The sequence below is a fragment of the Kryptolebias marmoratus genome, linkage group LG15, assembly GCF_001649575.2.
Source record: "Kryptolebias marmoratus isolate JLee-2015 linkage group LG15, ASM164957v2, whole genome shotgun sequence".
Lineage (NCBI taxonomy): Eukaryota > Metazoa > Chordata > Actinopteri > Cyprinodontiformes > Rivulidae > Kryptolebias > Kryptolebias marmoratus.
Genome location: NC_051444.1, coordinates 2,104,255 through 2,129,302, shown reverse-complemented (window position 1 = coordinate 2,129,302; position 25,048 = coordinate 2,104,255). Strand labels below are relative to the sequence as shown.

General features: G+C 41.0%; 3 protein-coding genes, 1 long non-coding RNA gene and 2 other non-coding genes across 9 annotated transcripts in view; 3 read left to right on the top strand and 3 right to left on the bottom strand.

Annotated features, from left to right (window-relative positions):
* Positions 1 to 461: 461 nt before the first annotated feature.
* On the top strand, positions 462 to 2,701 carry gpalpp1 (GPALPP motifs containing 1). 2 transcript variants are annotated; one of them, XM_017441260.3, is made up of 7 exons: positions 462 to 669; positions 774 to 882; positions 957 to 1,037; positions 1,146 to 1,386; positions 1,487 to 1,651; positions 1,729 to 1,830; positions 1,924 to 2,701. In XM_017441260.3, the coding sequence occupies exons 1-7, from the start codon at positions 585 to 587 to the stop codon at positions 2,140 to 2,142; spliced, it is 1,002 nt and encodes a 333-aa protein (XP_017296749.1). In that variant the 5' UTR covers positions 462 to 584; the 3' UTR covers positions 2,143 to 2,701. The 2 variants fall into 2 exon arrangements, with proteins under 2 accessions (XP_017296749.1, XP_024858323.1); XM_025002555.2 differs by having other exon boundaries at positions 954 to 1,037.
* A 523-nt stretch (positions 2,702 to 3,224) lies between these two features.
* Positions 3,225 to 8,416, top strand: LOC108250723 (general transcription factor IIF subunit 2). 2 transcript variants are annotated; one of them, XM_017440738.3, is made up of 9 exons: positions 3,225 to 3,375; positions 4,063 to 4,136; positions 4,372 to 4,396; positions 4,714 to 4,852; positions 6,517 to 6,570; positions 7,212 to 7,293; positions 7,375 to 7,474; positions 7,555 to 7,698; positions 7,996 to 8,416. In XM_017440738.3, exons 1-9 carry the CDS (start codon positions 3,310 to 3,312, stop codon positions 8,116 to 8,118), a joined length of 807 nt encoding a protein of 268 aa, XP_017296227.1. In that variant the 5' UTR covers positions 3,225 to 3,309; the 3' UTR covers positions 8,119 to 8,416. The 2 variants fall into 2 exon arrangements, with proteins under 2 accessions (XP_017296227.1, XP_017296235.1); XM_017440746.3 differs by lacking the exon at positions 6,517 to 6,570 and having other exon boundaries at positions 3,226 to 3,375.
* Positions 8,417 to 9,626: 1,210 nt separating this feature from the next.
* On the bottom strand, positions 9,627 to 11,270 carry LOC108251234. Of its 2 annotated transcripts, none has more exons than XR_001809333.3 (4): positions 11,123 to 11,270; positions 10,360 to 10,504; positions 10,026 to 10,099; positions 9,627 to 9,736 (listed from the first exon to the last, which is right to left on the bottom strand). It is a non-coding gene; the product is annotated as an uncharacterized LOC108251234 (long non-coding RNA). The 2 variants fall into 2 exon arrangements; XR_003038686.2 differs by lacking the exon at positions 11,123 to 11,270 and adding an exon at positions 10,853 to 11,047.
* On the bottom strand, positions 9,860 to 9,992 carry LOC112450136. Its single transcript, XR_003038688.1, has one exon. It is a non-coding gene; the product is annotated as a small nucleolar RNA SNORA31 (small nucleolar RNA).
* Positions 10,173 to 10,308, bottom strand: LOC112450137. The gene has a single exon (XR_003038689.1). It is a non-coding gene; the product is annotated as a small nucleolar RNA SNORA31 (small nucleolar RNA).
* Positions 11,271 to 11,907: 637 nt separating the features above from the next.
* LOC108247354 (protein TANC1) overlaps positions 11,908 to 25,048 on the top strand; it is a 45,146-nt gene continuing 32,005 nt past the window's right edge. Inside the window, exons 1-6 of the mRNA XM_037979839.1 lie at positions 11,908 to 11,983; positions 14,209 to 14,376; positions 16,854 to 16,946; positions 19,139 to 19,269; positions 21,451 to 21,811; positions 23,179 to 23,451. Coding sequence (XP_037835767.1) covers positions 11,908 to 11,983; positions 14,209 to 14,376; positions 16,854 to 16,946; positions 19,139 to 19,269; positions 21,451 to 21,811; positions 23,179 to 23,451 — 1,102 coding nt within the window. The remainder of the gene's footprint in view (positions 11,984 to 14,208; positions 14,377 to 16,853; positions 16,947 to 19,138; positions 19,270 to 21,450; positions 21,812 to 23,178; positions 23,452 to 25,048) is intronic.

The window sequence follows — 25,048 nt, the reverse complement described above, 5'->3', positions numbered from 1 at the left end:
AAATACAAACTTTACACTAACACCAGCATTTTTATCTGTCTTAAAATATGTCACTATAATAATAATAATGATAATAATAATAATAATAATAATAATAATAATAATAATAATAATAATACAGTTTTAAACTGTTTTGATTTCCACAAATCAAATAGTAAAGTTTCATCTCTTTTTTAAAATATGTTTAATTATATCAAAAATATATAGACTTAAATTCTAAATTAATCTCTTTAGTTTCTACATAAAAATCGCCATACTTGATTAGTTTGTATGATGTAATATATCTTTCAAACACTTAAAAAGGCTATTTGAATGTTTATTTTAAAATAGCTACTTGACTGAATAGCAAAATAGTATTAAATTAAATAATAAATAGTAACAAAAACAATTTTGAGAAATAATAGTCTATTTTTTAGTTTTCTTCTTGTGCTTTTATTTTGGCCGCGCATGCGCATACCTCCACTACTTCGCTGCAACTGTTTACTTCCGGTGTAAAAGGTTATATGCTAAGTGCTACTTGTTATCCCAGTTTTCTTACTTTAACAGCAACTCTTGGACATACAGGACTGTGTTTTTAATAAAATATGTCCTCCGATAAACTAATTGGACCCGCTTTACCCCCGATGTTCGGAGAGGAGAGCTCTGAAAGCGACGACAGCGACAAAGATTGTAAGAAGAATGTGTTTTTTGGCTAATAACTGCTGAACCAGTCATGCCCTGCCAGGTTGCTTTGTCACATTTAAGTTAACTGATTTAATTTTTTAACCCAACAGTCGCTGGTCCTGCTTTACCTCCCGGTTATAAACGGGGCGAAGCGACGAGCTCCTCGGATGAAAGCGAGCCGGAGGTGGCGGCTAAAAGAGCCAGAACCGGAGGACCGGGGTGGGTTTACTGGTGCTTTTTAAGTCAATTAAATACATATAAAAAACAAAACTTTAATGGTTTTCTCCCAGCAGGGTGAACACGGATGATGATGATGGTTTCTTTGGACCAGCCCTACCACCAGGTTTTAAAAAGCAACAGAGTTCACCAGAAATGTGAGCTAAAATACCTTTAATTTCTCAGTGAACCTTAAAAATACCTCTTTCTTTTTTTTGTTAAGCGAGGATAACAGAATGAAATATAAGTTCACTGTATTCCTTCAGGCCGCCTGTGCTGGGACCAGCTTTGCCCCCCGGGTTTTCCCGAGCACAGCATGACAGCGATGATGAAGATGAAGAAGTTCTTCCAGGACCTGCTCTGCCCCCGGGGTACCAGGCCGAGGCCTCCAGCAGCGAGGGAGAGGATGTGATTGGACCCATGCCTGCTGAAGGACCCATCGAGGACTCCGTGGCTCGTGATTTTGAGCGCAGAGCACAAAAGATGAAAGAGAAGCTGACAAATCAGGTTAGTCCTCCTCTCGTTTTCTCCTCGCTGTACCTTTCTGTGTCTCATTTAAAAGCCTCCCAACAAGCGAAAACGCCTTTTTTATGCTTTGTGTGAACAGCATGCTCCTGAGGTGGTGGCGAGGGAAACGTGGATGACGGAGCTCCCACCAGAGCTGCAGCACATTGGCTTGGGGGCTCGAACTTTTAAAAAAAGGTCCGGTCCGGAGAACAAGGATCGCTCTGTGTGGACGGATACTCCAGCAGACAGAGAGCGAAAGACCAGGGTACCTAAAATAAAACCCTTACCTCGTATCAAACTAGCTTTTGCTTGTATCTGTATTTCATATGTCATATATTATAGGAGCGCCTTGAAGGCAAGAAGACCGGTGAGGCAAAGAAAGAAGAAATCCCACAAGTTTCTCAGCGGGACGTTGAAATGGCAGAGAAAGTGACTAAATATAATGTAAGTAGTTCTACTTTATTATACTGACATGCACACGCTGAAAAGTAAAACTCAGGACTGAAGTTTCCTCTCTTTCTCTCTCTCCATTTGCAGGACTCTAAACGGGCCGAGTCTCTAATGAGCATGCACGCAAAGAAGATGAAGGAAAAAGCAAAGGAGAAGGCGGACAAGCCAGCAGAGAGGAGGCCGTTTGACCGCGACGAAGACCTGCAGGTGAATCGGTTTGATGAAGCCCAGAAGCAGCGGCTGCTGAAGAAGTCTCAGGAACTGAACACACGGTTCTCCCACAGCAAGGACCGAATGTTCCTGTAACATTTGCTCACAAGGGTTTAAATATTATGAACTGTTGCTACAGATACTTTTATTTTTTATTATTATTGAGGACTGGAAGCAAGAAGCTAGTTGAGTATTATTTTTAAATTGGGACTGGACGATATGGAAAATTATTCCAGCAAATATTGTATTTTTTCATGTAATTGTATACAGGTGATCAGTTTTTGTTTGTGTTTGTAGGTACTATCAGTGGCAAAACAACTGTTATACTTAGTTTGATATTAATTCTGTCGCTTTGCTGAAATGTTTTGTAAAACAGGCTGAAAGTTATTTTTTGTTGCATCAAAATGTTGTGAATGATGCAGCTGCTGTGTTTTAGTCACGCGTGTGGAGTTAGGTCAAGGCTGGTTTGTTAAATTCTGCACAAGAAAATGTATTTTTTTTATACGAGCCATTCAGAAAAACAAGTTCAACCTGACCTGTTTTTTAGCGCCGTCACATTTTTAAAAAAATGTTTCTGTGTCAGAATTAAAACTGTGGCACCACTGTGTTCCCTAAACCTGCCTATTTTTTTAAAGAAATAGATACCCCAAAACACTTCTGTTGTGTGAATGATTTATTTCACTATATCTTTAATTATTTTTGCAAATTGCTGTAAAAAAATATGCATATTTTGCATTCTCTCCCTGAATATTTGCATGTTCGTATGTGTCTAGTGATCTTTTTCAGCTTTTACTTTATTATTTTAAAGTTTATTAATTTATTATTACTATTGTTATTTTTGTGTTTATTGGAGATAAAGTAAACAGTGAAAAATATGATAATGAATATAAAGAAAAATATAATATTAATAATATATGTCGATGGATGTAATCGCTATAAGTCATTGCGCTGTAAGACTTAGAAAACTTGTATGTCCCGTTAGACTTGCCGTACTTGTGTGCGCATGCGTATGGAATTTGAACATATATGTTCGTATCATTTTAATACCAGAAAAAAGGTGGATTTTATTCGTGTTCATATGCTGTAGAAAAAATGTGATAAATCCATAGAAATTAATTATTATTATTATTAATATGTGTCGACGGATAAAATATTTAATCAAGTGACGAAAGTGAAAACTGGTATGACCCGCCAGGGTCGCCGTATTTCTTTGCGCATGCGTATGTCGGTTGAATCAATGATAAGTTAGCATCATTTTAAAACATGTCAGAAAAAGGAGAGGTGGATTTAACCGGTGCTAAACAGAACACGGGTGTGTGGCTCGTAAAGGTACGTTTATGTCAAGTTTTACTTTTGTTAGTAAATGAGTAAAATCTTGTTATTTGTTTAAACATAGCCGAGGCTATATTAGGCTAAAGGTTAGCTTAGTATATCCGCGAGAGTCAGTCAGATACGTAACTAATCAGTAGTGTTCAAATATATAAACTTGGAAAATATATCACAATATAATAGTTAGGTTTAGACTTTTGTGTACAAAAGTAAATTAACAATTCGGTTAGGCTGAGAGGGGCTAAATTTATTCTTGTATTCAAAATAGCTATGGGAAACATGTTTACATTAGCATGTATCTTTATTTGTATAGTTAATCTGAATAAGACAGGTCTTTTTCTCAAAGGAAGCCTGTTTAAAACAAGCATTTAAAATGACAGAACAGGTTTAACTCTCATTATAATGTAACTAATCATTAAATAAAAGCAGAATAAAATACTTATACGTTTTTATTTATAAGCTGCTAACTGTCGACCACAGTATTTTGGCTAGATTGTAATACTTGTAACTGCTTATTTTTGGAGTGGAGTATTTAGTAACATCTGTCATAAGTTATGGTAAAAAATAATTCAGAAATATTTGACATTCCTGCTGTTTTTAGGTAACAAAGCTAATGCAAAGCAAATGTTTTGTTTGTAAATGTGATAAATTACTCCTCATAACATCGAGTTTTGCTTCGCCTTACAGGTCCCAAAATACCTTTCTCAGCAATGGGCGAAAGCAAGCGGCAGAGGCGAGGTCGGGAGACTCCGAATCTGCAAGTATGTGAAAAAAAACCGTGTCTGTAAGTTAGCCGAAGGTTTTCTGCAACGTTTCAGCAATAAAAATACTTAAATACATTCGTTTTAATGTTTAAATCGAGTTGTTTAAGAGCTGCATATATGGTTGCAACAAAACACCATGTTTAAAACATTTCAAATGATTTTTAAAACAAAAAAAACTGCTTTACTGATCAGACGGTTAAGTAAAATTAAGCTTTTTGCTTCCATTTTTAAGGAAAGGAAACCAAGGAAAGCCAGAGGTGAGTAACTGTGTCTCTTTTACTCAAGTCTTTTTGAGTTTAATAAATGTTTAATTGTCTATTTTGGCCCACAGCATGAATTAAAGCTGACTATGGCTGCATCTCCTGCAGTACATGAGCTAATTTCTAATAAAAACTAATTTTAAGTCAAAGCAAATCACACGTCTGAATTGGAATTTAAAAGTAAACAAACAGAACAATAGAACTAAAAATGAACTTGTTGTGTCGTATCTACCGTTTTATTTAGGGATCAAATAAAACTAAATGTTTTGCTTACAGTGGCCTTTAAAGTAACAGAAGTAAAATGCTCTCTTCAGGTTTCTTTCACGTTAAACGAGGAGCTGACGGTGATCGAAGGTTTAGAGGATAAGACCGTGTCGGCTCCCCGCGAACATCCCTTCACCATGCAGTCGGTGGGGGGTCAGATGCTGGCGGTCTTCACAGAAACATCGTCTGGTGAGTTTTTGGTCTGAAGTGTCTGCTTTGAGCTCCTCTGCTGCATCATGGGACATTTTTTAATGTTCACCAAATAATCTCACTTGGGTCCAGAGCTTCTGTGCCACGAGACGCTGGAAGTGTCCGTTCTGCTTTCTGTGCTGCTTGCTTTTTTAAGTGCAGTTTTTCTGTTGCCTGTTGTCATCGTCTCCGTGTGCGTAAACAAACTTTTACTTTAGTCTGAGGATGTCCTGACAGAGGACACACATTCTGAAGAAACTGGGATGTTGTGTAATCTGCAAATATTACCCATGGTTTATTCACAACAAGACATTTTAAACATATCAAACGTTTCAACTAATAAATTTAGGGAAAAGGGTAAATTTGATTTTTATGGCAAAAAGATGCTCCAGATGTTTCCCCTCTGTGCAGCATCTCCATCAGTCTGTAAACATCTGGACCTGAGGTTGTCCCATTCTGTCTGTTCAACAGTCCTGGATGGGAGCAGATGTTGTTCTGAAACCTGGACTAATGCACCCCCATACCATCAGAGAGGCAGGCTGACCTCAGAACAGTTCTCCTCTTTGGTCCAGAGGAGACACATCTGTTCACATCTGGCTTCTTCTTTGCCTGATAGAGCTTTAAGCAGCATTTGTGGACGGCACGGTGAACTGTGTTTACAGACAGTGTTCCAGAACCAGCCTTGACCTTTGACCTCAGAGCCTGGTGAACCTCTGCCCACAGATTCAGCCTCTAAAAGCTCTTTTTTTATCTCCACTCGTCTGACTGACCTGCTGAGAATTAACCTCGTTAGTCTCTAAAAGCTCCTCCAGATGTTTCTGATTCGTATCATTTCTGTTTACAGCCTTTTGTTTCCTCTTGACCAACTTTTAGAGATGTGTTGCTGCCATAAAATTCAAATTTATCTTCTTTTTTTTTTGCCCCAAAGAATTGTACCATTTCCTAATTTCAACACATTTCCGGTGTGAATAAAATTTGGGTTTTTAAGATTTGTAAAACCTTCTGGTTTTATTAATATTTTACACAACGTCCCAACTGTTTCAGAATCAGGGTTATGTCATGCAGGTAAGTCGACGTGTTGTTTGTCTTTTTGTGTTTTCCTGAAATTTGCTGCTTCGCTCTTTGATTGTCCTGCAGTTATGTGAAGTCTGACTCTGATCGGCGCTGGTACCGGAGTGTATTTTCTGTCAGGTTGGGGAATAACTGAGTGGATGAGTCGACACGAATCATAGCTGCAGTTTGATTTGGTTTATTTCTGCATGGCTTCTTTGGTTTGGATTTCATTTTCTTTGTTTGTCAGATTGTTGGTTGAGGTTTTGTTTTATTTGCTTTCGGCGCTGGTGGACTTCTGCTGCGGCGCTTCCTTTGAGCGGCCATGTTTCACGTCTCTGTGCTTCACGGAGCTGTTTTCTTCAGCTCCTGAAAGCCACGCAGGATCCACAGGAACCATGTTTTGGCTTTTTAACTTCCAGTGTAAAGAATAAGCATTTGTGCCGCCCTGTCCTGTGCATCGGTGTGGGGCTCGGGGATTTGTGCGCTTCAGTTTGCTTTGCTCTTGTGCACGCTCGTGTGTGCCGTGAAGCTGTGTGACTTTTAACATGTCCGTCAGGGGCTAAACCCTGCGTTTGTTTTCATGTTTACCAACCATCCCTCCCTCCCTGTAGGCCAGTCAGAGGAGAGGTCTGACAGCAGCAGCTCAGGTTCGGGGGCGGGTCCAGGTGAGTCCAACATTCTTAGCAGAAAGAGACAAAGTCGAGTCTTGTTTTCGCCGACAAACGCCTCGATACAGATCCTGTAGCGCAAGCAGAACAGAGGTTTTATCGGTCGGGTCTTTTGTCGTGCACGTCACGCGGACCTGTCCGCACCTCAGCCCACGAAGAGGAACCGGGTCGAGCCGGGTCCTGAACAGAACTGGACCTGCTCCCCCGCGGTGGTTGTGGAGTCAGGTGTGAAAGATGGATCCAATGAAGCCGTTCTGGGAGTTTCGTCTTGTCGCTCATGAGATGTTTTGCTAACAGACCTGTTGTTTACTGTAAACAACCGGCGTCCTGTCAGAAATACAAATACAGATTTTAAAACACGTAACTGTGTAGAAACAACAATAAAAGTGATAAAACAGAATCTGCAACTAAAAAGGTAATTAAATTAAGTGAAACACCTGCAGCCAGATGTTTAAGAAGACATTTTAATCCCGTCGCAGTTTTAGATAAATTACCTAAAGGTTGTTTAAAAAGATGCTAACCTCATTATTTTATTTATAAGATGTGTTGATCTTTATGTCTTCTTTTCTTATTAATGATGTATATTTACATTACAGTTTTCTGTTATTTTAATCTAAATTTAATCTGTTTTCTTCCAGATAAGATAGCCTTGGAGGGAGTGGTGGTGCAGAGAGCCGAGTGCCGACCTGCTGTCAGTGAGAGCTACATGAAGTTAAAGAGGTGAGGAGGGCGAGCTGAAGCACAGATGATCTCGCTGCAGATGATCGGAGCTTTGTGTCGACTCGACTCTTTGTTGAACAGGTTACAGATCGAAGAGTCCTCCAAACCGGCCCGGCTGTCCCAGCAGCTGGACAAAGCCGTCACCAACAACTACAAACCCGTGGCCAACCACGAGTACAACGTAAGAGGAAAACCGCGCGCTGTCCTCCCCCGCTGTCCTCCACCAAGTTCTAATTAACCGTTTTATTTCCCCCGCTGCAGCGCGAGTACGAGAGGAAGAAGAAGGAGGAGGGGAAGCGGGCGAGAGCGGAGAAGCAGCAGGTGTTGGACATGTTGTTTTCTGCTTTTGAGAAGCACCAATACTACAACATCAAGGACCTGGTGGACATCACCAAACAGCCCGTGGTGAATATTCAGTTCAAATCTGGAGAACCTTAATTCTGCAGCTTCTGAAGTTAAAACTTGGTCGAAACGTTCGGCTCGTTCAGTTCGGGATAAAGCGCTACGACTTTTAATGTTTGGAACATTTCTGATCTTACAAATGTATAAAGATCTCCTCAGTTCCTTAAAACAACATTATCAGCAAACTGGCTCTAATTTGTCTTCTTCTGCTCCTTTTAGCTCCTGTTTTGTCTTCTTGTTTTATCTTTTAACGATTCAGATTTTATTGTTTCCTGTAATGAGTCGTTTTTCTTCCCTCAGACGTACCTGAAGGAAATCCTGCGAGATATCGGCATCTACAACGTGAAGGGAACCCACAAGAACACCTGGGAGCTGAAGCCGGAGTACAGACACTACCAGGGGGAGGAAAAGACTGACGAATAGGAGTTTTTATGAACAGTTTGTCCTCCTCAGATCCTCACACCAGCGTTCACGGCGAGTCCACGCTCTCGTTTCCCTCCACACCTTCGAGGTAAAACTCTCCCCGACTTAAACGCTGCGCCCATCAGACTGGACAGTGTTTAAATAGTATTTTTTTTTAAAGTTTCGTGTTTAAAATCGAAGCGTTTTGGGTGTTAAATACAGCTGAGACCGGTTTTAACCACGTTTGTGAATTTCTGCTGATCTTCACTGCGATTTTAGATTTAATGACTTGAGTAATAAAACCTTTTTCTGTAGAGTTCCTGGTATTTTAAATCTTTATTTCTTTATTTACCTGCAAAGAACACCTCCCACATGGATCAGCTTCAACACAAGAACAGAAAATACAACCTCAATAAAACTAAGATTTCAAACTCAGCTCAGCTTCTTTAGTTTGGATAAGGATCAGATTTCCTTCCTTTTCTCAAAGCGACTTCTAAGTAAAACTTTTCCATCACTGCTCTACATTTACAACACAAAGCCGAGATCAGATGGACGGAGGAACAAAGTTTGGCCTCAGTTTTATTAAGAAAAGACGAGTCACAGATTCTCCATGGATATATTTTATTATTTGTGTTTGAGGAACATTTCAACCATCTTTCCTCCTGAATAAAGTTTACATGGAGCCATAAAACCTTCCAGGCTCCTAAACGTAATATCTAGTGTTAAAAACAACCCCAGTTGTGATGAAACTGATCCTTTAGTTGTAAACAAGCTACTTTAGCCGATTCTGGGACTGAAATCTGGAATCTGCGCTGTTCATTTAGAACAGATGTCTAATTTATTTGAAACAATGAGTTCACTCAGGAAATCTGACCTACTTATGTCTCATTCTGTTGCAGAACTTCACACATCGAAACGAGTTTTGTTTCCTGTCATACATTTATAAATACAATTGAGCCTTCACAGATCTGATGACGCAGCAGATATTTATCCAACGGTCTCACTACAGCGTGAAAAGCATCACCTTCCTGTTGGTCCTGAACAAAATGTGAACTTCAGAGAATCCAGGAGTCTGTAGAGGTTTATTTTCTGACATCAGACCACTTCTGCATACTTGAATTTAGCCGTTTATCTGAAAACATTAAACTCATTCAGGACACTGGTGCCCTGACTTCTGGTTTCTGTAACTTTCTAAATTTATTTTTAGTTCCTCCCCAAAGAAAACGCTGCAGAAAGTCTGAAAACAGTTTTAGCACACTTGCTCCTTTGTCTTAATACTTTTAGCATTTTTATTTTTAGCCATAACTTCAGTTTTAGCTTATTTGAAACCTTTACACCAGTTGAATTACATGTAGGTTGTAAATGGACTGTACTCAATTTATAACCAACTCTATAACTGAAAGGTGAGAAATGGCATTTTGATGGATTCATTGAATTCAACATTCATCACACTGTAGCAGAAAATGCCTTTTCTCTACTTATAAAAATGTCATTCAGCATTCCAAGATGAAGCCTAGAAATCAGAGGCATTCAGGATTTGAATAGTTTATTTCAAACCAGAATCTAAAAGCTCAGGAGAGAAAACGGATCATCATCATCGATTCTCCCATCAGGAGTTCTGCAGAAAGGGCCCGTTCGTCTGCAAGAATAATATTTCAAGGGTTACAACAGCAAAAAACAACAAAAAGCTGCATTTAAGAAGCTCATTTATCTGCATTGCTCAGAGAATAAAGAGGCAACTATTCAATCAAGCACTAGGTTTGTATGTATTCCTCAGTTTATTCTGTGCTGCTATGTTTTTTAGCAGCCAGAAAGCACAAGGAAAGCTCAGTTTAGCATCTCTGTGCAAACCAAGAAGCCAAAGAAGCCCGCTCCAGGTCTATCAGTGGATGCAAACGTCACGTTTAAAGACGACAACACGAACTTACCTGCATTTACTGCCTGGAAACAAAGTCTGCGCCACATCTGCTGGATTCTCCGGTCACGCGTCACCGCGAAGGCTCTGAGGATAGAGGGAGGAGAAGGAAGCTGCATTTGTTCTGTCGAAATATAGTTTTGTTTCAAACACCGGACGAGTTTGTTCTCCCCTCTTCAATCCGAGACGCCACGAAACAGAGGCGAGCAGAAAGCGCGGGGACGTTTAATGTTGCATCTGCAGAAATAAAACCCAGGGTATCTCACCACAGAGAGCCCGGGCTGTCAAAGATGCAGCTCCTGATCCAAAACAGGAAGCAGGTCTCCATAAAGCCTACAAAGATTTACCTCCACATTCAACTCAGCAGCCATCCTGTAGTTTGATCACCTGCTTCAAACTCCTGCTGGTGGTGCAAACATCACATTAATGGACTGAAGCTCGAACACATCCATCATCCTTTACCTGCTTCATACAGGTGACTCATCTGGGCATCTGAACACAAAAAGAACAAATTAATGCAAATTTGACACTAAAACTTGTAGGATATTCATACTATATAACATGATTACAACAAGTTGGGAAGAAATATGAGCTAGTGAATACAGTTTAATTTTTATAACAGCATAATGAAGGATTTGATTTAAAAAAATCCAAATTCAACTCAGATAATGACTCAAATCTTTTAAACTATAGATCTGATTATATGTTGCCATAGTTCAAGTTAAGCGATTGCCTGTCAACAGCAATCTGACAAGCTTAAATCTGTTAAATAATCATCTAAAGACAGCATAAAAACAAACTTAACAGCGTTCAGAACAGGATTAACATGCTAACTTTTACCTCCACGTTAGACATTTTTCCCTCCTTAAACCAGCTAAACAATCCCATCAACGCTTTGGTGTCTTTTACATGCATTTTTTGAATTTATTTAGTTGTCTGGATCAGTTTAAAGTCCATGTTTTGTGTCCGATGGTAACACGGAGCGTAGCTAGCTAGCTAACCACGAACGTACACGTGCTCACTCAACGGCTAACGTAATAAAACTGAGCATGCGCGTAAACTGGTGCTCTGTTTTTGTTTCCGGTTGTTGAACGAAGCAGAAATACTTACGAGACACCCTGACGCGAGAAGGCAATGAAGCTTTAAAACTTAATAACATTATGAACTGAAGCTGCCTGAATCCAACCAGCGAAAGGGCTGCTATGAGGTGAGCTTCTAGTTTATATAGGTGGTTGTCTTGTCTTATTAGCGCCACCTTGAGGCGTTAAAGAAACACGCCTCTATCGCCGCCTAGCGGTCGGAAAAAGAAACGTCCTGATTTCCAAAGTGTGTTACGTCACTTCAAATAGTTTGATTCCCCTCTATTTAGCTGGATATATTTGATTTATATAAAATATTTTTAAATAACGTGATTCAATAATGGTTTTCTAAAACTAAAATGGCGACACAGATTAGGAGTTTGGATGTCATCATAAAAAGCAGCCGCGCTGATGATTCTCAGACAAGAAAACCAGTCCACGCCTCGGGTTAGAACATAAAAGCACACCGAAATAAAACATTAACTCATCCGGGGATACGTCAGATATGGATCACGAGGCAACACGCGCACGAGCAGGACGCGCACGCGCGCGCCTGCCACCTTTCATCACTTCCAGAGCGCAGCGCACTTCTTAATTGGACTCCGCGAGCTCAGGTCCTCTCCCTGCAGCTTCCGGACATGGAGGCATCAGAGGAGACCTGAAGACAGGTGAGCTGACCTCTGCTCCACGGTGCACCGTTTATTACACAGATATCAGAGTAAAGAACAGCTGGAGCCTCAGAACTCACCTGGAATTAAGACTTCATTTTTATTTATTTATTGTTTTTCTTCCACAGAGAGAAGGAAGAGCCCAGGAATGTTCAGAGCTGTGTTTGGAAGCAGGAGGGAGGGAGGAGGAAAACATGGAGACAAAAAGATCCAGAAGCATGCAGGTAAAAATTAAAACACTGCTCTTTGATCCTGGGACACAAATGTGCAAATAATTTCCTCATTTATTGTTTATTTTATTTTACTATTATGAACAGAAGCTGCAGAACATTTGCAGCCAGAGTTAATTTGCAATGGCCCACATCTGCCTTGCAGTTTTATTTAAAACACAAAGAGAACAGATATAAATCAGGTAGTTTTGTATTTTTTAATTCGGGCTGTCTTCTCCTGGGTGAGATAAGAGGAGCCATTTCAATTAGCCTAATTCATCAGTGATGTTCTGTCCTTCACAAAGTGCCCCGCTGCTTTCGTATTAAGTGTGTCAGGAGAAGTTGGAGTCCTGACCTACTAAAATAAAAAGAATGGTGAAGAGTTCTGGGTTTGTAGATGAGCCGAACCTGCTGATGTTGTTTTCCTGTCTGTGGAGCCGCTCCTCGCCTTCAGAAGCTGCAGCACGGAGGTGATCCATGAAGAGGAGCTCAGGATGAGAGCGACCATGATGAACATTAATATTTAATCATGAGATGCTCTGGGAAGAGGATGAGAACTGTGTCAGGCTCGTTAAATTCAGATCCAGGAGTTTGTTTGTGGCTCCGAGCGTTCGAACAGAGATGTTCTTTCTGAACATCATCTTATCATTTTTCATTTTATCTTTCCTCATCTTTACTTACCTTCGTTCTTCTTATCTCATCTGAACAGATTTGATCTTCTCTTATCTCATCTTATATGTTCTTACCTCCTCTCATTTTCTTATTTCATCCTTTCTCATCACATGTCCGTCTTTTTTAATCTGAACTCATCTTTCCTTGTCTCATATGTTTTCATATCATGTCATTTTATTTAATCTTATTTTATTTGGTATAATCTAATCGTTTATCGTCTGATTTTATATTTTCATATTATCTCCTTTCTCATCTGAGTTTATCTTGTGTTCTTATCTCATTTATTTTTTTCTGATCTGATTTTATTTAATTTTTTCTTATCGCATCTCATATATATTTCTTTTCATATCATGTCATCTTATCTTTTCTCATTTTATTTAATCTCATTTTATTTGGTATAATCTCATTTTTTATCCTATCTTATTTTACATTTTGTCACTGTATCTTTTCTCATCTCATGTTCTTAGTTAATTTCTTCTTTTCTCATCTTATCCTATCTTTCCTTATCTTATCTCATATATTTCCTTGTCTCATATGTTTTCATATCGTGTCATCTTATCTTATTTAATCTCATTTTATTTGGTATAATCTAATCTTTTATCACGTCATTTTATATTTTCATATTATCTCCTTTCTCATCTCAGTTTATCTCATCCGAACGTATCTTTTCTCATCTCATCTTATGTTCTTACCTCATTTCTTTTTTTCTCATCTGATTTTGTTTCATCTTTTCTTATCTTGACTTGTATTTTCTCATCTTATCCTATCTTTCCTTCTTATCTCATATATTTATTTGTCTCATATCTGTTTTCATATCATGTCATTTTATCTGTTCTCATCTGATCTCATTTTATTTGGTAGAATCTAATCTTTTCTCACCTCATTTTACATTTTATCCTGTCTCATATCAGGTCATCTTATCTGATCTCATCTTATCTAATTTTATTTAGTATAATCTAAACTTTTATCATCTCATTTTATATTTTGTCACTGTATCTAATCTCCTTTCTCATCTCATCTATTCTCTCGTCTCATATCTGGTTTCTTATCTTATTTAATCTCATTTGATTTAGTATAATCTCATCTTTTATCATCTTGTCTCATCTTAACTGATCTCTTCCCTCCTTTCCTTACGTTTCTCCTCTCATCTTTTTGTCTAATCTCATCTTTTCTCACCTCATTTTACGTTTTATCTCATCTCATCTCATCACGTATTATTCTATGCAGATTTGGAAGATTTTTCCTTTTTTCTGCTCAGCATCGCGGCAGTAAATCAGGCTCAGTCATCACAGATGGAAGCGAAGGGTTGAGTTATATCACAGAGCAAACCGTGTCAATCATTATAGATTGCAGTAAAGTTTCCTTGAGTTGCATAATGTCTTTTTGAGTGCACAATCAGGCTTAATGGCTGCCGTTGCAATGAATGTAAAAATGATTGAAAGTTTGAATTTTAATGTGACAGATGTAGTCTGTTAAATGAGTGATGTCATGCCTGTAAATAGACTCTGCCGTTACAAACTTTCCATGACCTCATGCAGCAACGCCCGCCCGCCATCTTTCCCGTGCAGGTGGCGAGCCAGCCTTCCTGCAGCGGGCCGCTCACCACCGCGGCCATGTTGGCACCCCGAGAAAGCTGAAGAGGCTGACGAAGGGCGTGTCCATTTCCTTGCCGTCCTCCCCTCTCCTCCCCCACCAGGCAGACGTGGCGTCGTCCCGGTCGTGCGTCAGGTTTGCAGGTGGGTCGCATTGAAGCGCTGGAAGCGAGCAGCTGCACGGGGAGCAGACTGTTTGCAGGGATCTTCCCCTGATTAGGAGGGATCTTCGATGGGTTCTGTTGTTCCGAGAACAAACAGACGGTGTCCTCGGGGTCCAAAAACACCAGACAGATTGTCAAAGTAAATAATTCAGCAAAATAACTGCAGGCAAAGAACCCTAATTAGGTTAATATGAATCTATACGTAAAATATTCACAGAAATGAAACTTTAAACTGTGACCTTCTGATAACAACATAAATATACTTTAATCCGTTTAAATGAAGCTGGGATCAGCTTGTTGGCAAACAATATTAGTCATTATTTTAAATGTTTCATGAAAAGCCTAGTAGTGTTTGAAGGAATGCATGTCGCCCGCCGCCTCGAGTCAAACCGACGATCACGAGACGTTACGGCAAATCCGAGCTCTACGTCTGAACAACCCACTGAGTTATGATCACTTATGTCTTTGCTACGGCGGCCATATTGAACGTGACTCGACTCTGAAAACTTAGCCAGCTGCAGCTGCACGTCCCGTGAGAGTTTCGTTAAAATTCACCCACTGGATGGTGAGATATTTCGCTAACAGCACGGAGAATCGGACACCGAGCGGCCCTTCGGCTGTAAGAAACGAGACGAACCGAAGCTCCAGCTCATATTCATGTCGCCGCTCTTCTGATTTCATTATGCAGCTTCTTCTGCTGAAACGGTGGATTTCTGCATCCTAATCAAGCTAACAGCAGGAGGCTGAACTTTAACAACATTCATGATGAAGTGCGCCGCTTTTATTTGCTTTTGACGACACGTACAACCAGAAAAGACGGATTCTGTGAATTCTTCATGATCTGCAGCTTGCTTCGATAATGTGGAAAAATTATAAAAATTAAAAGAGCTTTTCTTAAAGGGACAAACAACAAACTCGTTCGATCTATAAGCCCTCAAAGTATCAGTTAGGGATCGTTCACAGCTACTACCACACAGAAGTTTAACTCAACATCTGTAAAATACTCAAGGTGGATTAGCTGTGGCGGCCATCTTCAATCAGGCTCAAGTTGAAATGTTGTGTAAAATGTTAAAAGCAGCACACAGTTCAGAAAATGCCTCTCTGATGGTATGGGGGTACATTAGTGCCTCTGGAAAGGATCTCCAGGTTTTAGAACATTTTTTTTTAGTTTAAACACTGATTAAAATAAGATAAATTTGAATTTTATGGCAGCAACACATCTCTAAACATTGATCAAGAGGAAACAAAAGGCTGTAAACATAAAAGATACCAATAAGAAACATCTGGAGGAGCTTTTAGTGACTAACGAGGTTAATTCTCAGCTGGTCAGTCAGAGGAGTGGAGATAAAAAAAAGAGGATTTAGAGGCTGAAGATGGGCAGAGGTTCACCAGGCTCTGAGGTCAAAGGTCAAGGCTGGTTCTGGTTCACCGTGCCGTCCACAGATGCTGCTTAAAGCTCTATCAGGCAAAGAAGAAGCCAGATGTGAACAGATGTGTCTCCTCTGGACCAAAGAGGAGAACTGTTCTGAGGTCAGCCTGCCTCTCTGATGGTATGGGGGTGCATTAGTGCCTCTGGAAAGGATCTCCTCAGGTCCAGATGTTTACAGACTGATGAGAGAAGAAGAGGGAAACATCTGGAACATCTTTAAAGAGACGTATTAAAATGATCTTTTTTCTTTAACAAAAAAAGGATATCATTTATAAGTTGAAACCTTTGATTCCACTGTGGATAAGATGGTTTATGACATTTTAAATTATTGTTATTTTTGTTTATTATTTACATTTTACATCCAGCCTTTTCAGAAGTGAATCCTTCACACACAGACCCACCTCATTACATGATCGCCCATGAAACAGCTCCTGTAGCCTTCCGGGGGTGTCCCGTCTTAAAGGAACCACTAGGTGGCAGTATGTTGCAGCAGGTCCAGCCTGCCATTCAGAAAAAAAACAGGTCTCATTACCTTTTTTCTTGCACACATCGTAGGCACCGCCTGAGCCCAAGTTAACGTCTGCGGTGTTTGAGTCTTCAGCTCTTTGTTTGGTCGAGTAAAAAAACAGAAAACCTGCAGAGTTTATAAATTCAAACTGTGAGCTCCTCTGAGATAAATCAGCACGTTTCAGAGATTTGTTTTTGTTTTTTTAAATCCCGGAATGAGCCCTGAGATGTTGGTGCATAAGTCGAGACACACCTACACACACACACCTACACACACACACACACCAGTAATATATCACAGATAAACGCCCACATTCAGTGTGAACGCCGTCTGTGCGCGCGGCTCGCTCCGTGCACGCTCTGCTGTAAACTCCTGGGACACAATTCAAATTCTGCAGCGCAGATCTCATCTGTGCGGGCTTAATCTTCCTCTCTCACTTTCTTCCCTCCCCTGCCTGCTCGTCCTCCCTCTCCCTCCCGCTGCCTCCTCCCCCCCGCCGCCGCCGCCGCCGTGGCTGAAGGACGGCTGAGGAAGCCGGAGGATGTGGACGGCTCTCCCGGAGCGAGGGAACCTCTCGTCTTCGCCTCGCGCCGTGGCAGGACGGACCCCAGAGGTGAGAACGGGATGGGCGTGTGCTCGGCGTCGTGTCCGATCTCCCAGGTGTTAATCAGCGAATCTGAGTGAGCGAGACGAAAGTGAGGGCTTTAATTACACCCTGAAGGATTGAAGTTCTTCCTTTAGGATGTGTGTTTTTTAAAGTGAGGTTGTGTGTTTTTCACTCAGCGTTGCATCGAAGACAGGAGGGTGAAAATAGATCTCCTCCAGCTTTTATTTTTTTATGATTTTTCTCTCTTCGTGCGTGTTCTTGACCAGAGGGCTACCCTTAGGCTAAACAGATTTCGTGAGGCATCTTCCATCCCTGTTGCCAGGCACCTCTCAGCTTCCCGTTTCCATTGGCAACTGCCAGGTGGTTTGATGAATAGCACTGGACATTCAGAATGTCCTCATGTTGCTCCAGATTGGGTCTCACGGCTCCGCTGACTGAATGCAAAGTTTTCACCCCCCCCCGTACTCACACACACACACACACACACCCTCTCTGAGGTTTCAGTCCATTCTTTCAGCTGTCAGAGATAATCAGGTCTGCCTCTTGAAAAGATCCCTGGCTCCTCTGATTTTTAGCTTCAGTCCAGGGGTCTCCAAGCTGCGGCTCTGGGGCCACATGTGGCCCCTTCAGCACCTCTCAGAGGGGCTCCTTGTAACTTCAAAGAGAAGGTTGATGTTTCAGTTTCAGCCGACGGCAGAAACGGGGATTTTTTACCAGTTTTTCCCGCTCGGATTTTTGCACTTTATGGAGCAGAACTGTCGGCTCAATTTTTATTTTATTTTATTTTATTTTATTTTATTTTATTTTATTTTATTTTATTTTATTTTATTTTATTTTATTTTTTTATTTTTTATTTTATTTTATTTTATTTTATTTTATTTTATTTTATTTTATTTTATTTTATTTATTTATTTATTTATTATTTTATCACAGTAATTAGTTCATATTTTAACTGCAGAAACTGAATTTCATTTAAAACTTTGATGAAATATGCAGAAGAAGTTGAAAAAAATAAAACACTAGCTCAAAGATAAAGGTAGGGAACGTTTCACTAAAAGTAATGTAGCTAAAAGGTAGCTAGATGCAAAAAGAGCAAAAGACTTGCTAAAAGCTAAAGTAATGAAATGGGTAGCTAAAAGCTAAAAGTAGCAAACAGGTAGCTAAAGGCTACATGTAACAAAAAGCTAATTGCAAGCTAAATGTATCAAAAGGCTAGCTAAAAGGTATAGAAGCAAAAGGCTAGCTAGAATTTAAAAGTAGCACTAGTCTGGCTTAAAGTCTCAAAAGACTAGCTAAAAGCTACAAGTAGCAAAACGGTATCTATAAGCTAAAGTATCAGAAGGCTAGCCAAAAGCTAGAAGTAGCAGAATGGTAGCTATAAGCTAAAGTATCAAAAGGCTAGCTAAAAGCTAAAAGTAGCAGAATGGTAGCTATAAGCTAAAGTGTCAGAAGGCTAGCTATAAGTAGCAGAACGGTAGCTATAAGCTAAAGTGTCAGAAGGCTAGCTAAAAGCAGCATAAGAAGACAAAATTAAGCAGGTATTCTGCAGCAGATTTTAAAGATAAGAATGTTTTCGAAGAGATTGAAGAAATTAACATTTTATATTTTAAAAGTATAAAAGTTAAAAAAGCCATTTTCTGAATGAGCCGAACGTTTTGACACATAAACAGCTAAAACAGCTCAAATTATGCAGAAGTAGTCAGATTATAAAAACCAGGAAAACAAAAGTGTGAATGCTGGTCGAAAATACTGAAACTTTATCAGTTTGTCTTCGTTTTAAGGGTGGAGTAATGATTTAATGACCTGTTTTTAGAAGGACTGAAGGTTCAGACGATCTTTAAACGGCGAGTCGGGAGTGAGAAGTGAACGTTTGTGAGGAGGAGTGAGCTGTTCCTGTAATCCGTGATGTCCCGTCATCATCATCCCGTTCGGTTGCCTACTCAGTATGCATGTTACTCAGCCGAGAACAGCACAAACACGAGGTGTGAGGAACGTGGGACTGCTGGGAGATCTGAAGGGTGTCGCACGGAGCCCCGCGGGGATCAGACCGTCGGTTTGATGAATGAGTGCAGCGCCCGGTTTCCGCCGTCATTGAAATGCACCACCCGTCTCCTGACTGAGAGCACCTGGCAGGCGTATGCGGCCGGGGACCGGACCCGCGGTCCATTTCCCCGCTAATCAGCCTGTGTTTCTGTCAGACGTCCACGTGGAGCCCCACCTCAGCTCCTCCCTGTCCTCCCAGGAACTGATGACCAGACTATGTTTCTTACTGGGAGAAGCAACGTCCAGCGCCGCTAGCTCCCCTATGGAGGACCGCAGGGACAAGAAGGTGGGACAGGTCTTTGATTGACATTAAATAGCTCAGGATGCTGGTTTCTGTCCTTTTCAAGCCCTGAATGTGATGACTGATGCTCTCTTTGAAAACTAAATATAAAGGTTTTTGTATTTATCTCTACCACGCCTGCAGACTTTGTGCCATTTTAGCCGTTCATGCATCCAAACATTCGGCTCGTTCTGGTTTTTGTAACCTTTATACTTTTTGAAATATTTACCATAATTTACAATGAAGCTCCCCATAGAAATACACGAAATTCCTTTGAAAACACTGTTCCCTTTAAGGTCTGCTTGCTCTGTTTTTGCCTTCTTAAGCTACATGTAGCTTTTAGCTGCCATTCTGCTGGGTTTCGCTTTTAGCTGCTGTGTTGAAAGTTTAATTTTCTCAGCTTAAATGAAGCACCAGTTCCTCCTGGGCTTTAGGGAGCTCAGTAGTTGGAGTTTCAGGTCGCAGCTCTGCAGACTTTCAGCTTCGGCTCCTCTGAATGAGCAGCTCATCGAGCTTTCAGCTCATCTGGCTTTCAGCTCATCGGGCTTTCAGCTCATCTGGCTTTCAGCTCATCGGGCTTTCAGCTCATCGAGCGTTCAGCTCATCGAGCGTTCAGCTCATCGAGCGTTCAGCTCATCGGGCTTTCAGCTCATCGAGCGTTCAGCTCATTGGGCTTTCAGCTCATTGGGCTTTCAGCTCATCGGGCTTTCAGCTCATCGGGCTTTCAGCTCATCGGGCTTTCAGCTCATCGAGCGTTCAGCTCCCGCGTCTCTCTGCCGCCGTGCCTTTTTGCGTTGGCCCATTTTCTCAGCCTGATTCCAGCTCCTCGGCTCCGGCTTCAGTCAGCTACGCCACAGACGAGGCTTTGGGTACAAAGGGAATAACGGGGATCGGGTTAAACTCCGTCGGCTCCTGAGTTGCAGAAACGTTGCGTCAGGAATGAAGAAGTAAAAACGTCTTCAAAAGGAAAACGAGGTGTTTTCACCGCCTTCGCCGACAGAAATCAAATAAGAAAATCAGATTTTAATCTCAGATTCTGATTTTACTTTTATATTTGTGTTATTATTCGTAAATTTAACAGCGATTTTCTGCAATTTGCTAAAAAAGCTGAAAAATGCAGAAGATTAGCTAAAAGCTTAGAAAAGCACTCGTTAAAGGAGAAAAGATGCAAAAAGTAGCAAAACGGTTGCTAAAACAATGATAAAGGCTAGCTAAAACTAGCAAAATGCAAACTATAAACAGCAAAAACAAAGTAGCAAAAGCCTAGCTAAAAGATAAAAATAGCAAAAATCAGCAGAATGGTAGCTAACAGCTAAAACCAGCGAAATGGGAGCTAAAAACTAAAAGTAGCAAAAAGAACATAAACAATTGCTGAAAGCTAAATGTAGCAAACTTGTGGCTCAAAGCTAAAATTAGCAAAACAATAGCTAAAATCTAAAGAATAGCTTAAGCTGACTGTTGCAAGAGCTAATTGTAGCAAAACAGTAGCTAAAAGTTGAAATTCGCAGTACTATAGCGCAAAGCTAAAATGAGCAAAACAGTGCTTAAAAGCTTAAAATAGTAAAACAGTAGCTGAAAGCTAAAATCAGGGGAAAAAATGTAGTTAAAAGCTAAATTAAACAAACCGAAGCTAAAATTAGATAAACTGTACATAAAAGGTAAAATTAACAAGACCACAGCTAAAAGGTAAAACTAGCAAAACAGTTGCTAAAAGCTAATGTTAACTAAACAGTAGTGAAAAGCTAAAATTAGCTAAATGTTTGATAAAAGTTAATCTTTGGCTAAAATCTAAAAACAGTAGCTAAAAGTTGAAACTCACAGAACCAGAGCTCGTAGCTAAAATGAACAAAATTGTGCCTAAAAGCTTAAAATCAGGGAAAAAAGTAGATAATAGCTAAAAGCTAAAAGCTGAAAGTAACAAAAACATAAAAGCTGAAGCAGATTAAAAGCTTTTTAAGGAGCTGAATGGATCTCTGTGTATTTCAATGGGGGAAATATTTGCAAATAAAGTAAAATATTTTAAAATGTATAAAAGCTGAAAGTCACAGCAGCCATCAGCTGAACGAGCCGAAGGTTCTGCTGTAAGAGCAGCTAAAACAGCACAGATACACGCCCAGATTTCTGACATTTAGTTGTGATTTTCAGGTCTTTTTTCGTTCTAACTTCGTTTTACTCCCGTTGTTCCAGAGCGACGCCTCCGCCCACGGGGGGAGTCCCAGCTCCACCCTGACCCGCAGCACCGCCTCCCCCTGCTCGGAGAGCCCCACTTCCACCCAGAGCACCGGCGTCGGGGGCCAGCCCCCACCCCAGTCCCTGCCCTTATCCTCGCCCCGCTGTGGCTCCGGCTCCAGCCCCAGCGGGACCCTCTCCAGCCCGGCCCGCAGCCCGGCCCGCAGCCCGGCCCGCAGCCCGGCCCGCAGCCCGGCCCGAAGCCCGGCCCGAAGCCCGGCGCCGTGTCCGACTTCTGGACTCATCTCTGTGAGCAGCCCTGGGCCTCCGGTCCGGAGCCCCAACTCCACCTTGGAGAGCAAAGACAGCGGAATTATAGGTGAAACTTTAAAACCATTCACCCAAACTGAACCACAGCAGAAAGAAAATAAAAAGCTGAGTTTTAATCAGATTTCCTGCCAAAGCCAGAGCTGCTTTTGGTTCCTGCTTTGTGCCACTTCAGCCGTAAGGCTTCGGCTCCTCCTGTCAGATCTGGGACACTGCTGTCTTTGTTGCATTCGGGCCCGATCCTCTCAAAATAGGACACTTTTTGCTCTTAAAATAGAGTTTATATTTATAGTTGATTACAAAAGAGCAGAAAAACTCGTTGATCCAGGAGTTTGTTGTAGTATTGATCAGGAAATGTGTTTTTAATGTGAATGCTTTCAGCTCACCGTTTTAGTGTAGAATATTTCCCTCTGGGATCAATAAACTGTCTTTAGCTTGCTTTTAGCTAGCAGTCTGATACCTTTAGCTACTATTCTGCTACATTTAATTACCAGTATGCTACTTTTAGCTAGTCTTTTGCTCTTTTTAGCTTTAAGCTACTGTTTTGCTTCGTTTAGGTTTTAGGTAGCTTTTTGCTAAACTTATCTGTTAGCTAGAGTTTTTACATTTACGTAGCATTTTCTTACTTTTGACTTTTAGCTTTTAGCTAGTATTTTGATACCATAGCTAGCTTATTGATACCTTTAGCTAGTATTTTCATACTCTTAGCTATCATTCTGCTACGTTTACCAACTATTTAGCTAATTTAACTACCATTATGCTTCCTGTAGCTAGCAGTCTGATACCTTTAGCTACCATTCTGCTACATTTAATTACCATTATGCTACTTTTAGCTTTAAACTACTGTTTTGCTTCGTTTAGGTTTTAGGTAGCTTTTTGCTAAACTTATCTTTAGCTCGAGTTTTGCTACTTTAGCATTTTCTCACTTTTGGCTTTTAGCTTTTAGCTAGTCTTTTGATACCACAGCTAGCAGTTTGATACCTTTAGCTACCATTATGCTACTTTTTGCAAACCTTTTGCTCCATTTAGCTTTAGCTACCATTTAAACTTTAGGTACCGATTCGCTACTTTAGGCTTTTAGCTAGCCTGTTGCTACTTTTAGCCTAAATCTTTTGGTTATTTTAGCTTCCTTTAGATTTTAGGTAACTTTTTCTTAAATTTATCTTTTTAAATAGAGTTTTGCTCATTATTGTAGCATTTTCTCACATGTTGCTCCTTTTAGCTTTTAGCTAAGGTTCTGTGAGTTTCGGCTTTTAGCTCAAACACGTCAGCTTCAGCGTTTCTGCAGTTCAAACTGGGCTCTGGTTCATTTTAAGAATATAATATTCTTAAAATATATATTATATATATATATATATATATATAAATATAATATATTTTCGGCCACTTTAACAATGTTTTTTTTTTTTTGCCGCCCAGCGACCATCACCAGCTCTTCGGAGAATGAGGAGCGCAGCACGTCCGGTGAGGTTCCGACGAAGGACGACGGCAGCTCCGGCGTGGCGGGTGGCGCCCCCGAGGAACGCCACCCTGGCCACCCCAGAGACAGCCTGTCGGTCCAACAGGCCGAGGCCCCGCCCAGAACTGAGATCGTAGAGCTCCGGACCCCGCCGGCGCCGAAAAGACCCCTCCCCCAGCACCACGCCCACGGCACCTCTTCCCTCGTGATGCCCCGCCCCAATTCAGTGGCAGGTAAGTTATCCACCTCTGCTCAACTCTCCCCGCTGACGAGAATCTCCTGATGCCATAAAAGATGGGCGATCATGTAATTCCTGTTTGTCTGTCTGTTAGCAAAAAAGTTTTACAGATATTGAGCTAAAATTCGGCGTGAGAGTAGCTGAGAGTCATCCCCAACACTCTAACTGATGTCTGTTCAAACTTTACCAAAGTGGCGGGCGATATGCATTCTTCCGGGGGTTTACTCACCTCAGGAAATACTGAAAGTAGTCGAAGGAATGCATATCACCCGCCAGTACGTGTTTTAGCTCAGCGTCTGTTGAAACGTTTGTGACGTTTGACCCCTTTGTCATCTGCGTCAGAAGATATTTTGCTAACAGGCAGTTACATGATCGACACCCTCCTTCCTGGAGAGCTCAGTAACTGACACGAATCCTCCTGAGCAACAAACAAACGAGGCGACGCCGATGAAGGCGGCTAATGAGAGGATGAATGCGGCAGCTGTGACCGCGGCTCGTTAATTAATGGAGCCATTAATTGCGCCTGAATGGAAAGCTGATTGAATTGATTGTTTCTTTCGGGTCTCATCCAGATACAGCGTGAGCCGAACTGAGGTGCTAAAGCAGCCGAAGGTCCTAACCCCCCCCACCCCCCACCCCCACTCTTCAGCTCCACAGTTCGGCTGCTCGCTGGTGCTCCTTCGTTAAACGTCGGCTCGTTCTTCTTCTGTCAGCCGCTGCTTTTATTCTGACAGGAAAGAGTCGTTAATGGCTGCTGAAGTCCGTTAGCGGGATTGTTATTGTTAAAACAAGCCAAACAGAAGCTAAATGTAGCTAGATTTTGAGAAACAGATGCTTAAAGTTAAAATCAGTAAAACATGAGCTAAAAGCTCAAAAAGAGCAAAAACAAACCAAATATGCTGAAGCATTGGTAAAGTAAAACAAGCTAAAATCTATAAAACTGTAGCTAAAACCCTTAGCTAAGAGCTAAAATTAACTAAATAATAGCTAAAAACAAAACAAAATACAGCATGTACGCTGAATCATTGTTAAAACAAGGAGAGCTGAAGCTAAAATCAGCAAAATCGAAGCTTAAACTAGAATTATCAAAGCTGAAGCTAAAAGCTAAAGTTAGCAAAAAAAAAAAAGCATAGCTAAAACCTAACACAGGCAAAACTGAAGGTAAAATTAAAAAGTGAAAGAAATTGTAGCAAAACAGTAGCTAAAACCTAAAAAGAACAGAACTTGGATAAACAGTCCAAGATTGGAAACCTGACAGCTGGTTCAGTCTTCTCAGGTCTGAAAGACTCACCTCAACTCGTCCAAACGTCCTTCTTGTCTCAGTCTTTGTCTCGTCTGACCATCAGACTGTCCTCCAGAAGACATTTGTCTCGTCCATGTGGACAGCTGCAGGTTTCAGTCCAGCTTGAAGGTTTTGGAGCTTCTTTCTTGGTCCTCTCAGTCCATGGTGACGGAGAACTGTCTTCACTGTGGACAGGGACACAGGTGGACAGGGTCACTGGTGGACAGGGACACTGATGGACAGGGTCACTGGTGGACAGGGTCACTGGTGGACAGGGACACAGGTGGACAGGGTCACTGGTGGACAGGGT